Raw genomic sequence first — 13,950 nt, 5'->3', positions numbered from 1 at the left:
CTTGAGATTATGGAACAAGCTACTAAACAATTGACTTCCTTTGAGTCTTTACTCCTTGCTGCCCCCAGGGACAGGACAAAGAGCACAGTTTCCAAATTGTAGCCTATTTTGTAAAACATCGATTGGGAAGATTTGTTAGGGCTAAAAAGGATATGGGAGGATGACTGAGGCATAGAAATTAAAGTACAAGAATGAATCAGAGGCATAGAAATTAAAGTACAAGATTGAATCAATTTGTGGAAGAAACCGAGCATAGACAGCATCAAAACAGTTTAGAGAAGCTATGTTCAAGCTTGCACATAAATGGTACAAATGTTTGCTACTCCAAATCTGCATGTTTCATTTCTTGCTTTAACATGCATTCCAAATGCAAATGTGCATTTTACCTTTGCCTGTATCAGACACCGAAATCAGGATAAATTCATTCTTAAGCAGCCACTTTACACAAGCATCTATAGAACCATGGCAATTTCTCTCCTGCTCTGTCCCATTGTCCGGGAAGTCTTTCAGACTTGCACCAAAGAGTGTACAGGAAGCATAACTCTGGATGTCATCTGGAGAGCTAGCTACTCCATTTACTATGATCTGTCAGAATAAGAATTTAATCAGCATACAGTACTTGCTAAAATAATACAGCAATTAAATCTGAAAGTAGACCCTTTTAGACAGAAAGGACACACTGTGCTTCTAAAATTTCTCAGTGAGCATGCCAAGGGCACTCACTCTCTCCTGAGGATACCCCTGGGCACAGAGGCATTTGTGTATGCACACATAGATTTCCAGAATATTGCAACTATATACCATTCCAGAATGAATAGAAACAGAGAAATTGTCTTCAGCGCTTGCATAATTCACTACAATAAGGATACAATAAAGATGCCTGGCTCAGATGGCTTTAAGAGAGGATCAGACATATATATGGAGGAAAGGTCAAGCAAACAATTATTCGTCATTCTAGTTAAATAGAGATCCTGTGTTTAGGAGTAGTATACCTCTGAACACCAATTGCATGGTACAGCATAAGACTCTTAATCTCAGCATCTGGGTTGGAGCCCTGCATCGAGGCACAGTATCAGAGAAGAAACTCAGGCCAGGAAGCCATCAGCTCCTAAAGTTGACCTGAGAATACTTTGTATCTTTTTTGTCTTGGTGGAGAGGCAGTATATAAATGCATTAATAAAATAAAATTATGGTGTAACCTTGCCATTTTTGATGCATGATGCTTTTCAGCAGTTTTATATATTTTGATCACACTGCTTCAGAGTCTGAAGATATGCCACATTGTCACCCTTGGGTAAATTGACATAAAGTGACACTGTTCCCAGGACACCCTTCCCTGTCCTTCCCATACTTTGGATCTAGAGAGGATTTCATCCCACTGGTTCCCATTCCATCAGATTTCTGTTATGCCCAATATAGGTTTCCCTTTAAAATCAAGTATTCCAATTCACTCATCATTGCTCAGAGGCTTCTAAAATTATCAAACAAACACCTAAACATGTTGCTCCTTTCCAAATGTTTCTGTCCAACACGTGTATTTTCCCATACAGCCATTTGTCTTCTTTAACTATCATGTTCGTTCCCTATTTCTTCCACCCCAACCCAATTTGGGTAGTCAAAAACCTTCTCATCTCCAAAATCAATGCTCCTCAGTTACTTCCGACTTATCTGCCCCCCACCCTTGAAATGAGTCTAAAAGCTGCATCTGCAACCTTTTTGATGCTGAGCAACCGCAGCCTGGTTTCATTTTGGTTCAAGGGCAGCTTTCCCCTCTTGTAGAGGGACAGCTTGTCCCAAAACACTCCTCAGTGAAAACTACTTTTCTTCACGTCAGTTGACCCATGGGGTGAATTCTGCCCCCAGCTCTAACAACCTTCTCTTGGGCAGGCAAATACAATATGCCAAATTGTAAATATGTTATGATTAGTTTTACCAGGTTGTTTCCTGGAAGTTTTGCCTGCTTTCTTACTTTGTATATTAAGCTTAATTATATTTTACTGAATTTGTATTATTGCTATCGCTATCTTAAGCCTAATTTAGTGGAAAGGCAGGATATAAACTTGACAGATAAACAAAGGAAATAAACCTCTGTTCACCCAGATTATATGCTGTCACGTATGCTTGATTGAAGCAACATAGTCCCCAGCCTACTTTGTGTGTGAAGGATCACAGAAATTAGATCAGGCATCCCCAAACTGCGGCCCTCCAGATGTTTTGGCCTACAACTCCCATGATCCCTAGCTAACAGGACCAGTGGTCGGGGAAGATGGGAATTGTAGTCCAAAACAACTGGAGGGCCGAAGTTTGGGGATGCCTGAATTAGATCTAAGAGTGAAGTACTCACAGGATTCATTTCCTTAAATACACCCAGCAGCTCCTTCACCTAGCTGCATAGGTGAAACAGGCTGAACTTAATGTTGAAGGTGGATATTAAAAGATGAAGTATTTCCACAGATGCATCCAGCACTCAAAGATGCATTCACCCCTCAAACGACTACAACCCAAAAGCCTGCAGGTAATAAATATTGATATATGCCTTGGAGAAAAGTTTTATTGCCTTAGCATGAGCGTTACATACCTCAAGGATTGCCCGTATCATACTTGAAGTAATGTCTTCTCCCTCTTGGCTCAGCAAACAGCTCCGCACTGGCTTGAGACAGCCCTGGAGCAGAGCAATTCCTTTTGATTTCTCTGTGGTCTTGCAAACCAGAATGCTCTCGCCTGTCAAAACACACCAATTTCAACCGAGAGAGGGAAAAATGCATTATTTAATAACCAGTGCATACAAAAGTCATTTTAACTAATAAGCAGTTTCATTATTAATCAAATCAATGTTGGTTAGGACCAAGAACAGGTAGGTCAAGTGGCTGCAAGAACATTTAAACTGAAAGCAGGGATCACCAGGGTTAGGAACAAAGGTACATATTTTGTTCTTCTGCCCTGACTATAGCCTGCTTACTTTCTTCTTACAGAAAAATCAGTCACTATAGAGGGTACACGTCAGTGATTCAAATGGCAAAGGAGATGGGGGAATGGCAAAATCTTTGCAGATATATCACTAGGGACCATTGGCTGGATACAATCTGTCCCCTTTCCTATAAGCAAGAACAGAACACACATTGATTCTGACTGGATCTTAAATTACTCTTCCTCTGCATACAGCTGTGTACAAGATTAGGGCTTGGAGGCTAGGCAAATCAACCAACTGACCAACTATCATTTCACTAAACCCAAACATTGTCAAGTACGCCATGAACTGAACAACCAAAGTGTCAGTTTCTCTCCTTTATTGCATTGTATCATCTGACAGCAGTGGCAGGCAGAGGGGCCGGGCCCTCTTCCTCCCAACCTTTACGGGTATCTGGGTCACACGCAGACGCACCCTTATTTTTTGTGCCTTTTTCTGTGCTTAACACTTATAGAGCACATATTTCCCCCCTAAGAACATGCTAATTACAATGTTAGAAATGTTCTACACTGTAGATCTTCTCTGATGAAAAAATGCATTTTAGATCAAAACATGCAATTAAGCTCTATGGCTTGCACCTATTTATTTTCTTTGAACCTTGATTGCATGGGGACTGCCTCTTCTTAAGATGGAACTAGGTTACACATGTTCTCTCACTCATTTCCCTAGTTTTTGGCCTACTATATGGAAAACTGCCCACTCTCTAAACCTATAGCAACTTTCTGGACCACTTTCTGGATGCCCCTAATCAAGTGGGCATTAGCACAAGAAAGCCTAGGCCACAATAATTTTGTTGGTCTTTAAAGACTCAAGGAACTATTGTTAGTCACAGCTAGAACAACTGCACTTACCTATGGTGTCTACTCCCTTCCTTCCAGCTCTCCCAGCCATCTGTTTGTATGTCAAGACATCCAATGATCTGCCTCCAAACACAGGAGTTCGGATGATTACCCGGCGTGCAGGCAGATTCACCCCAGAAGAAAGTGTAGAGGTTGCTACTAGGACTCGAAGCACTCCTTGACGAAAAGCGGTTTCAATGATGTCTCGTTCATCAAATGTAAGACCTAAGATAAATATACACTATTAAATATTGACATATTAACCAATCGTAGGAGATAGAGTTATTGAGGCAACTTAATCCTGGGAAATCAAGATTTTGGAATAAAGTTCAAATCCAAATATTGTTTTATAGCATTAAAGTAATTCCACTTGTATACATATACTCATTCCTGACAGGTTTTTTTTTAAAAAAAACCTTCTGATAAAACGGATTTAACATTAGACCTTTTTGCTGCTGCATCACACTGTTGACTCATGTTAAGCTTGTGGTCTACTAAGACCCCTAGATCCTTTTCACATGTACTACTTGCCGCCACCACCACCCATCTTATATTTGTGCAGTTGCTTCTTCCTGCCTAAGTGTAGAACGTTACGTGTGTCTCTGTTGAAATTCATTTTGTTATTTTTGGCCCAGTTCTCCAATCATCTTAAGGTCATCTTGAATCCCGATTCTGTCTCCTGCAGTATTAGCTACCCCTCCCAATTTGGTGTCATCTGCAAATTTGATGAGCATCCCCTCAATTCCTTCATCCAAGTCATTTAGAAAGATGTTGAACAACAGTGGACCCAGGACAGAATCCTGCAGCACTCCACTTGTCACTTTTTTCCAGGATGATGAGGAATCATTAGTAAGCACTCTTTGGGTAGTGTTCTACAGTATTTTATTCATAATGGCTATTTCACTTAAAGCTGCAGACATGAAGAATGGACATGCATGTGCCCATCAGTCAGAAAAGTCATGGCAGGCCACACACTTACACACTCAGACTGTTGAAGACAGATAAAATAATACAAGATGAACACATCCCAAAGGCATACCTGCATGGTGAAAAGCTACACCCCATTTTATAGTCCTCTGAAGCACGGAGTCCAAACCAGAAGGTGAATGCTTTAGCTGACCTATCAACTCCTCTATCCCTTCTGTGTCCAGGGCTACTGGTGAAAGGGTGGACATCTTTTGAAGGTCTTTACATAGGAGGGAAAGCATATTGTCATGTTGTGTGTAGTCTTCAAGCCCCAGCCCTTCCTCAACCCCTTAATTTTGACTCACACTTGTGCTGGAGATTGTAGAATTCCCGGGCAATGATGTCCGACAATTTCTCACACCAGTTCTTAGATGGGCAGAAAATAAGGACAGAATGGCCATTCTGAACAGTCTCATAACACAGAGTCACCACGTGGTCCTCATCATTCTAAATAGAAACATTTTTTTTAGCAAGCAAATTTCGTATATCACTATGGAGGTGATGCTCTTGAAGCTTTTTTCCAATTCCTTCTTCAATTCAGAAACTCAAAAGCTCAGTTCCATATGGCCAGGATTGAAAATTATGTCCTGTTCTAAGCAAGTGCCCAAGTCATCCACCATGTGGTGTGATTGGGTGGGACTTTGGGGCAAGATTCACCTAACCAGCTCCATCAGAAGCCCCACATAAGGTTTGTGCTTGCATGACAAGGCTTCCCCCCTTCTCTTCAGCCCACCCCCTTGAAAGTAGCTCTGGGAGAGGACAGAAGAACCCCCAGAACAGCACATGGAGAGGAGAAGGGAGAATGGTAAGCTGTTTCTGTCTGGCAAGCTGAAGAGCATGTTGTTAAATTCCACCCTTTTTGTTTCCCTGCCCTGCAACTGTGCGACATAGGTCTGTTACAATCCTAAACATGCCTACTGTGAGGTAAGGTGCACTGAACACATGCTTTTGGATTGTACCATTAGACAGAAGTCCAGAACCTGCTAAATTATTGGTCAAAACCAGGAGATAGGAAAAGATCGCCCATCTACCTACCATGTGATACAACATGCTTAGACACATTACACACCTATTATACACTTAAGGGTTTCATTTTAAATTTAGGCAGCCAAGCAGCATTAAATTAAGTAGACGTATCCTTAGCAATATCCAGTTACCTTTATATGCAGCATGGACTGGATTTCTCTCACAACTTTAATGGAGGAGTCATAAATTTGGCTGCCAATTTTCACTTGCTCTACAAGGGGCACCGGTCGGAAATCTGTGTGGTATAGCTTTGCATTTAGCCAGGAGGCCAGAAGACCCAGGTTAGGAAGGGTAGCACTCATGCCTACAATTTGTATTCCATTTGAGAGTGGCCCAGACATGTTTGATTGCCTACAAGAAAAAAGAAAAGAAAACTGAATTCTTAAAAGTTATTCCATTGGAAAATCATCTCACAGGATTTGCTGCCTCAAGATGTGGTCAATGGCTTTAGAAGATGATTAGGCAAGTTCACAGATGGGAGACCTATCAACCAAGGTAAGCCCTGGGAACTAAATAGATACTAGTTGCTTAGGTGACACTGTTGCCTTCATAACCTGCTTTCAAGTTTCCAGCAAGCACCTGGATAGCCAATACTAGAAACAGAATACTGGATTAAATGGAACTTTAGTCTGATCCTGCAAGCTTCCTCTAGTGTTCTTAATATAGGCACCCTAGAAGTTGCTTCCCTCAATCAACTGTTAGAACAGTTTTCTACTGTTTAACCAATCAATGCTCCACCATACACGCCAAACTGAGCCTTTATAAAGAGGAAAGAGAAATAAATTTAAAACATCCTGTCCATTTCTAAAAGGCTACAAATAGCTAAAGGTCAAAGGCCTGTTACAGAGGAAAGTTTTTGTCAGGTGTCTAGAGATATGCAATGAAGGCATCAGGTGAGCCTCCCTGGAGAGCGCACCAATGGGGAGCCACTGCAGAAAAGGCCTGTTCTTCCATTGCCACCCTCTAGGCATCTTGTGGAGGGGCATGAAGAAGAGTCTCAATCCTGAAGAAACCAGAGGCTTTTTTATTAAGTTTAGTTTCGAATGACATCCCTAAGAATAACAGGAATGTATTTCTTTATGCAACCGCGGCAGCCAGAATTGTACTGGCAAAAAACTGGAAATCTGACAAAATACCAGAACTAGTAGAATGGAGAAAATAAAGATGTTTGAATTTGCGGAGATGGCACAATTAACAGCATCAATCAGAGGATGTTCTAATCAAGTAATTAAGGAAGAATGGAATTGTGTTAAGGAATACATGGTGAAAGTGGGTGCTAGAGTCTGAAAATTAATATGGTGTAACTTACGGTAATAGCCACAAGGTAATACGAAATTTAGTAGGAATGATAAGATAAATAAATAGATATAGTAAACAACACAACAATAATAAACAGTACAGTAGGTAAAAGAAGATCGGACACGGATAGTGGGAAGCGTGAGGGATGGGAAGGGGGGAGGGGCTTTTTCTTTTTCTCTTTAAGTCTGTTTGTATATACTGAATATATATTGTTGGTTTTGAATTGTTGGTTCCCCCCCCCCCCTGTTTTGTTTTGTAATACTTAAATGTTTAAATAAAGCTTTTTAAAAAATAAAAATAAAAAATAAACAGAGCCTCAGATGATGAGTGCAGCGTCCGAGTCGGCTTATATGGGGAGAGCTAGTCCTTGAGGTAGATGCTCATTTCAACGGACACTATAACTATTTTACTTGGAAAACTAAGTCTTTATTATTGTTCATAAAGTACTGTTTTTATATTTAGCATCTGCAGTGAAAAGGAATATGAAATCAGACCTAAGAGGGGAAATTCTGCTATTGTAACACAACTTGACTACATTTTACTGCCCTGTTACTAATGCTCCAAATGCTCTTTCATTGTCAAAGGAGCCTCATGTGTCTTAATAGACATAATCCAAGTACATATCTTGTTCAAAAAACTAGATTTTTGAGATCTTAAAAAACAAAGACTTTCTAGTCTACTCACTTGTTCTTTGTTTTTCTGGTCAAAAACCGAACTTTTGTCAGCAGGAGTTCTAGCAGATACCCTCTTTGAGGATCCCCCAGCATGTGCAGCTCATCTACAACTACTATGCCTATGGAACAGAAAGGGAGAAGCTACAGATATCAATTTACCTATTGTTATTTTAAATTTCTATACCACCCTTCACCAAAGCAGATTCTAGGCTGCTGCAGAACATAACAAAAAAAGCAGTAAGATACTTTATTGCATTTTTTAAACTTGAATAACATGAAAGGACCAGACAGCCATACAGTACTACTGAATTTTAGGAAGCATTTAAAAGGGCAGTTAGCTGAGCTGTTTTCATACTGTAGAGAAACAAAGTCTATTCCTAATAAATGGATGGATGCAAATATCATAACAAACTTAGGAAGGATGCCATCCAGCCAAATAGTTAAATGAACCCTCTAAATTTTAAACTCCCATACTATTTTATTGATTTATAAAAGCATTTAAGAGTCACTTTTACTCCAACAAAGGGCACCCAAGGTGACTCAGAAACCTTAAAACTAGCACAAATATCAAATTTAATTATGGGTTCTTCCTTTACAAAAAGTTATTTACTGTACTTTCAAAAGAGTTCAAACGTATTTCTTTAAAAATGCTGGTATAGATATAAACATCAGGAAATTGACTAACAATAGCACTCCGACTTAAGACTGCTATTGAATGAATTGACAAATATCTGTGGATATACCTACAACTTTTCAAATCAAGCCAGTGGAATGCAGACCAAGCTTGCTATAGAAATTTTATACCGTATTTCCCCATGTGTAAGACAATGTTTCTTGCTTTAAAATTTCAGTAAAAAATTGGGGGTCGTCTTAAACAGGGATGGTTAATGCACAGGGGTTCAAGTTCGGTTTGGGCTGTTGTGGGCGGCCTGGGCTCAGGTTCGAACTTTAGTGCGGGCAGCCTGGGTTTGGGTTCAGGTTCAGGGTCTGGCGGTTCGGGGTCGGGGTCTGGCTCTGGCCCGATTTCTTAATTTTGTGTTCAAAAAATTAGGGGTCATCTTAGACATGGGGGCGTCTTATACACAGAAAATATACGGTATATATTGTCCAACTGGGAGACCACTTTTCTCACTGTTTCTTGACAATGACAAATGCTGTTACAGCTTACCCAGTGAGTCCAGTATTTTCTCCTCTATGAGTCTGTTGATCAGACCATTAGCTCTCTCAATAGTGCAAACAGCAACATCCAGGGAAGAGAAACGGACAGCAGGTGAAATACTCCCTATATACCCCTCCACTTGCACACCTACATCCTGGAACATTGCCTATTTGCCAAAGAGACAATTTACATATTTTCACATGTTTAGAATTTTGGCATGCACTGTGTAAAGCAGTCAACCCCACATTGTCTTTTGAAACCAACTCATCCCTAAACGATCCCTCATCTAGGACAGGCATGTGATTTACCACTGTGATAACAGGATACTTGACTAGCTGGGCCATTTGCTGATCCTCCAGGCTCTCCTTATATTCAAGCCTGATGAAAAATGAGACCTCGGGGTCACAGTGGCTAGCTCAATGAGGATAGCCCTGTATGCAGCAGCTGTGAAAAAGGCAAATCCCATACTTGGAATCATTAGGATAGGGACTGAAAATAAAACTGTCAATGACATAATACACAAATCTATGATGCAACCATGCTTGGAATGCTGTGCACAGTTCCAGGTACCTCCACTCAAATAAGATGATCATTCTGCCCCAAAATTCTGTCAAAAATGTTCATGCTTTTCGTCCCAGCACTTAAGATTTTGCAATATGACTTCTGATCTAGTACCCTACTTTAAATATCTTCTACTTACTTGCAGGTAATATTTCTTTTCTTTGGCCACAGAGATAAAGGGTAAAATGAACAAAGCTTTTTTGCGAGATTCCAGCACTCTCTTCAGTATAAGTAATTCAGCAACTAGAGTTTTCCCTGCACTTGTAGGAGCTGAAAGTCATTGAAAGGAAGACATTCAACATCTAGAAACAAATTCCAATCTGGAATCCTTCCCAATTAAACTTGGAGCTTGAAAAAGAAACAAGGCATTGCTCATAACCTCACATGGAGGTGGAGTAGAAAGTCAAGGACAAGACAAGAGCAGGTGAGCACAAGTTGGATTGGCTGTAAAGGGCAGGCAAAGTTTGTGGATTGCTGATCCTGCCCTACAGAAATGTGCGTTAATGAAAATTGCTTGCATATTTTATGTTTAGTGCTACCACAAGAGCACTTAGCATGAATATGCTTTTATTACTACTAGAACATGTACAAGTCACATTCTTTCTCTTTTTAGCTATCAAATGAGAAACAATGATGAAGGCTTCAGAAAAAATGTTCTCAAGTAGCATCAAAGGGTACCAAGAGAAAGAAGCAATGGCAATTCATCCTTTAAAAATATACAGCTAACAGTTATTAGAATCAGTTTTTAGATTAATCAAAATACACATAAGGCAAATCAGAAATTCTTTGGTATTTACGTATTAAGGGGGGGTCCCCCATTAAACTCCTTGTTAATCGCTTTGTCAAAATGGAAAGAGGTATTTAGTCACCCACAGTCAAACAGGGAAATGCTACATCAGCTACTTGCAGCAAGTGAGATTTGATGAACGAACATCAACTACTAGCATACCTGAATAAACCAAGTTTTCCCCCTCCAGAACTTGTCCAACCATCAGGCACTCGGCTTGCCACTGGAACATACGAACTACTCCCAAACCATGGTATTTATCCAGGACCGCTTTGGGGAGCCCCCAGTTTGCTAGCAGCAGTTTGTCAGCTTGCTCATCAGGAATACCCACATGCTGACACTGTCCTGGTGTGAAAATCCAGCATCAGATTAGGATTTTTTTCCTCAGGGTGGAGGTCTGGACATTTACATGGCTCACACATATCAAAGAGTCTTGTGGAAGCAGCTTAATTGTGACATAAACCGTCTTGCCATTCATTAGATGTGCAGTGTTAACCTTGGTTCTCAGACGAATGTGCAAACAAACAACAACAGTACAGAGAAACGCTGTAATAGCTGAGCCCAACTGCCCTTGAAGATAATATACTGGTATATATCTGTGATATTTCTACGAACATCCAAATGTGTACATGAGAGATGATACGATAGCCATCTTCAAATATCTAAAGGGCGTCATATGGAAGATGGAGCAAGCTTTTTTTCCCTCCTGCTCTATACGGTAGGACCCAAACCAATGGATTCAAATTGCAAGAAATGAGATTTCAACTAAACATTAGGAAGAACTTCAGGAAGCTGTTTCACAGTGGAAAGGACTCCGGGCTCATCCAGACTTCCTTTTGTGTAGTGTTTCATTTCTAGGCACAGGTCCACTCTTTAAAGCTTCATGTCCAAGCACTCCCCCCCCCCCAGCGCTTTCCTCATGAAAACCCACTCTTTACTAACATGTTAAAAATCCAGCACCGATGGTACTTAACCCCCTCCAGACTTTCAAAAAATTATAAAAACTTAACAAATATCTGCTGGAGGTGTGGGAGAAGTAAGAGCGATTTTTTTCTCATGTGGTGGACTTGCAAAAAGATCAAAATATTCTGGAACCAAATTTATGAGGAAATAAAAAAAAAATTAGGAACAACTTTCTCTAAAAAGCCGGAAGCGTTTCTTTTAAGTATCGTTGGAAAAGAACTATTTTTGTACGCGACTGCAGCAGCCAGGCTAGGGATGGAAAGAGGGATGGAAAGAGACCGAGAAGAGTGGGGGGGGGGAACAAAAATAAAAATCAAACAAAAAAGTTTTGATGCACTAAGAGGAAAGAACATATTGGATAAGTATTTTAGAGAATTATACTGGGTTTTGTACGTTCGCTTAAGTCTAAAAAATACATCAGGAACTGGCAGGAAGTCTGATAAGAAATGAAATGAGTAAAAAAAAATAGATAGACTCTTTTTCTGTTTCACCATTTTCTACTTTATTGGCCGTCATTCACCTCCCCTCCATTTTCAGGCTGCTCTGTATATTATATATGATATGATACAATTAAATCAAAGGGAATGGGGGGTGGAGGAAGGGGAAAGTGGGTGGGAATGGAGGGAAAGAAAAGGGTGGGAGGGGGAGGCAACCTTATTTTTCTTTTTAGTTTTGTGTTGATGTATGCTGGTTTTTGTTTTTTATATTTGTAAGGAATGTACGTGATTTTCATTTTTATGTTCTGTTCTTTTTGTAACATTTTGTAACATTTTATATATATTGAAATATAAATAAAGCAATTTAAAAAAAGAAAGAAAAGAAAACCCACTCTTTACTGTGGAAACGCAAATTGCCATTTGTTCCAATTCAGCATTAAAGAACAGGCTCCCCCGGGGAAAGCGGCAGGCCAAAAAAAAAAAAATGCTTGGACACGGACTGGGAAAGCGTGGGGCCAGGGGTGGAAATTGATTGTCAGAAATATGGTGCCATGAGCAAGGCCAAAATTTGACACCCCCAAATGGATCTTTTCAATGTTGTGCCCCCTCGACTCAGCGCCCCGGGCGAGAAAGCTACCTGCTCCCCCCCCAAAAAAAATCTTTAACACTGGGTAGGGCAAAAAATAAAGTGTGGATGAGCCCTAACTGGACAGGTGGGAAACTCTCCTTCATTGGAGGTTTTTAAACAGAGCTTGGATGGCCGCCTTGCCAGGGGTTCTTTAGTCGCCATTCCTGCACCGCAGCGGGTTGGGCTAAATGACCCTTTTGGGTCCCCTTCCCAACTGCCACAGCTCAATAACACTATGGGTTGGGGAACCGCTCTGCTTTAATTTAAGATGTGGAGTTAGGGAAGAAACCCCACCGCAATTGTTAAATCCATGGGCATAGCCAAGGGGGGGCAGGGAGGGTAGCTGCCCCCCTAAATAAACAAAAATACATAGCAAATTGAGGTTTTCTTTCCCCCAAAGAAATGCATTACCCCCCCCCAAATATCCTGGCTACGCCCATGGTTAAATACCCCCCCCCCAAAAAAAAATAACAGCTGAATAGCCAAGCAAGTGCCGAGGAGCCACCTCAAAGCCTTACCTGGAGGGCAGAGGCTGGGGCGGAGGGAGCACCCCAGGCCGGGTGGGGGGCTCAGCACTACGCCGCTCAGAGCCCCTCGGCGGGGCGAAGGGGAAGACAACGACGCCATCTTCCCGCCCCACACCGGCTTCTGCTAAGCGAGCGGCGCCACCGCCATTTTCCCGCGCGGGGATTCAAAGAGCCCGGAAGGGGCCGCGGCTGCTCCGGCTCACTTCCCTTCAGTCTGACACACGGCGCCTGTTACCGTCGCTTGCAGCCGGCCAAATTCCTGTCAGGAAGTGGGCGGGAAACTGCAGCGTTTGGCCTTACGGGCAACATTTGCGTCTCCCGAAACAACTCCCAAAGACAGGGAGACAAACAAACGGCCGCACCGAATACAGGGCCTCGTGCTGCTTCCCATTCTTTGCCTCGCGGGCAATTGCCCATTTCACAGAACTGCGGACCCAGAAAATCATCCGAGTCCCATCTCAACGCCCGCTTTTCTCATACTTGGTCCCCAGATGATGTTGGACTACAACTCCCAACATCCCTCGCCACTATTACCAGTAGCTAGGGATCATGGGAGTTGTAGTCAAACATCTGGGGACCCAAGTGAGAGAGAAAAGCTGACTAGAATACTTTCTGGGCATAGCTGCCAAGTTTTCCCTTTTCTCGTGAGGAAGCCTATTCAGCATAAGGGAAAATCCCTTAAAAAAAGGGATAACTTGGCAGCTATGTTTCTGGGTCCGCAGTTCCGTGAAATGGACTTGGCGCCCACGAAGCATAGAATGCAAAGCAGCACAAACGGGGTATAAATAATAAATTATTATTATTTTAGTCCAACATCGTATGTTGTAAAACCGACCGGAGGATGAAGGGATCGTATGCAAACAGCATTTGAAAGTGCTGCCAGTTTGCATGCAAACGAATGGAAGGGCAGGAGGGCTACTTTGTGCAAATGGGCGCTGGCTTTGGCCTGGGAGGGAATCTTTGGAGCCGCCACCGGTACATTATAATGAAAGGTTAGGCTTTCTCTACCATCTGAGATGTGATGGGTAAATCCAAACCAGCTTGAGATCCATCTCTATAGGCTACTGTAATCATGGATGCACGCTGGAGTCTGGACTGCCCAACACAACTATGTCT

At 41.7% G+C, this 13,950-nt stretch overlaps 1 protein-coding gene across 1 annotated transcript in view; it reads right to left on the bottom strand.

Moving 5' to 3' along the window:
• The window catches only part of POLQ (DNA polymerase theta), a 43,491-nt gene extending 29,994 nt beyond the window's left edge, over positions 1-13,497 (bottom strand). Inside the window, exons 1-11 of the mRNA XM_035141188.2 lie at positions 12,826-13,497; positions 10,442-10,624; positions 9,632-9,762; positions 8,941-9,097; positions 7,783-7,891; positions 5,931-6,150; positions 5,079-5,220; positions 4,847-4,993; positions 3,820-4,032; positions 2,579-2,721; positions 387-585 (exon numbers count right to left, since the gene is read on the bottom strand). Of these exons, the coding sequence (XP_034997079.1) occupies positions 387-585; positions 2,579-2,721; positions 3,820-4,032; positions 4,847-4,993; positions 5,079-5,220; positions 5,931-6,150; positions 7,783-7,891; positions 8,941-9,097; positions 9,632-9,762; positions 10,442-10,624; positions 12,826-12,934 (1,753 nt within the window). The 5' untranslated portion in view covers positions 12,935-13,497. The remainder of the gene's footprint in view (positions 1-386; positions 586-2,578; positions 2,722-3,819; positions 4,033-4,846; positions 4,994-5,078; positions 5,221-5,930; positions 6,151-7,782; positions 7,892-8,940; positions 9,098-9,631; positions 9,763-10,441; positions 10,625-12,825) is intronic.
• Between the last annotated feature and the right edge of the window lie 453 nt (positions 13,498-13,950).

Source organism: Zootoca vivipara, chromosome 16 (genome assembly GCF_963506605.1).
Source record: "Zootoca vivipara chromosome 16, rZooViv1.1, whole genome shotgun sequence".
Lineage (NCBI taxonomy): Eukaryota > Metazoa > Chordata > Lepidosauria > Squamata > Lacertidae > Zootoca > Zootoca vivipara.
This window is presented reverse-complemented; position numbering and strand designations above follow the sequence as displayed.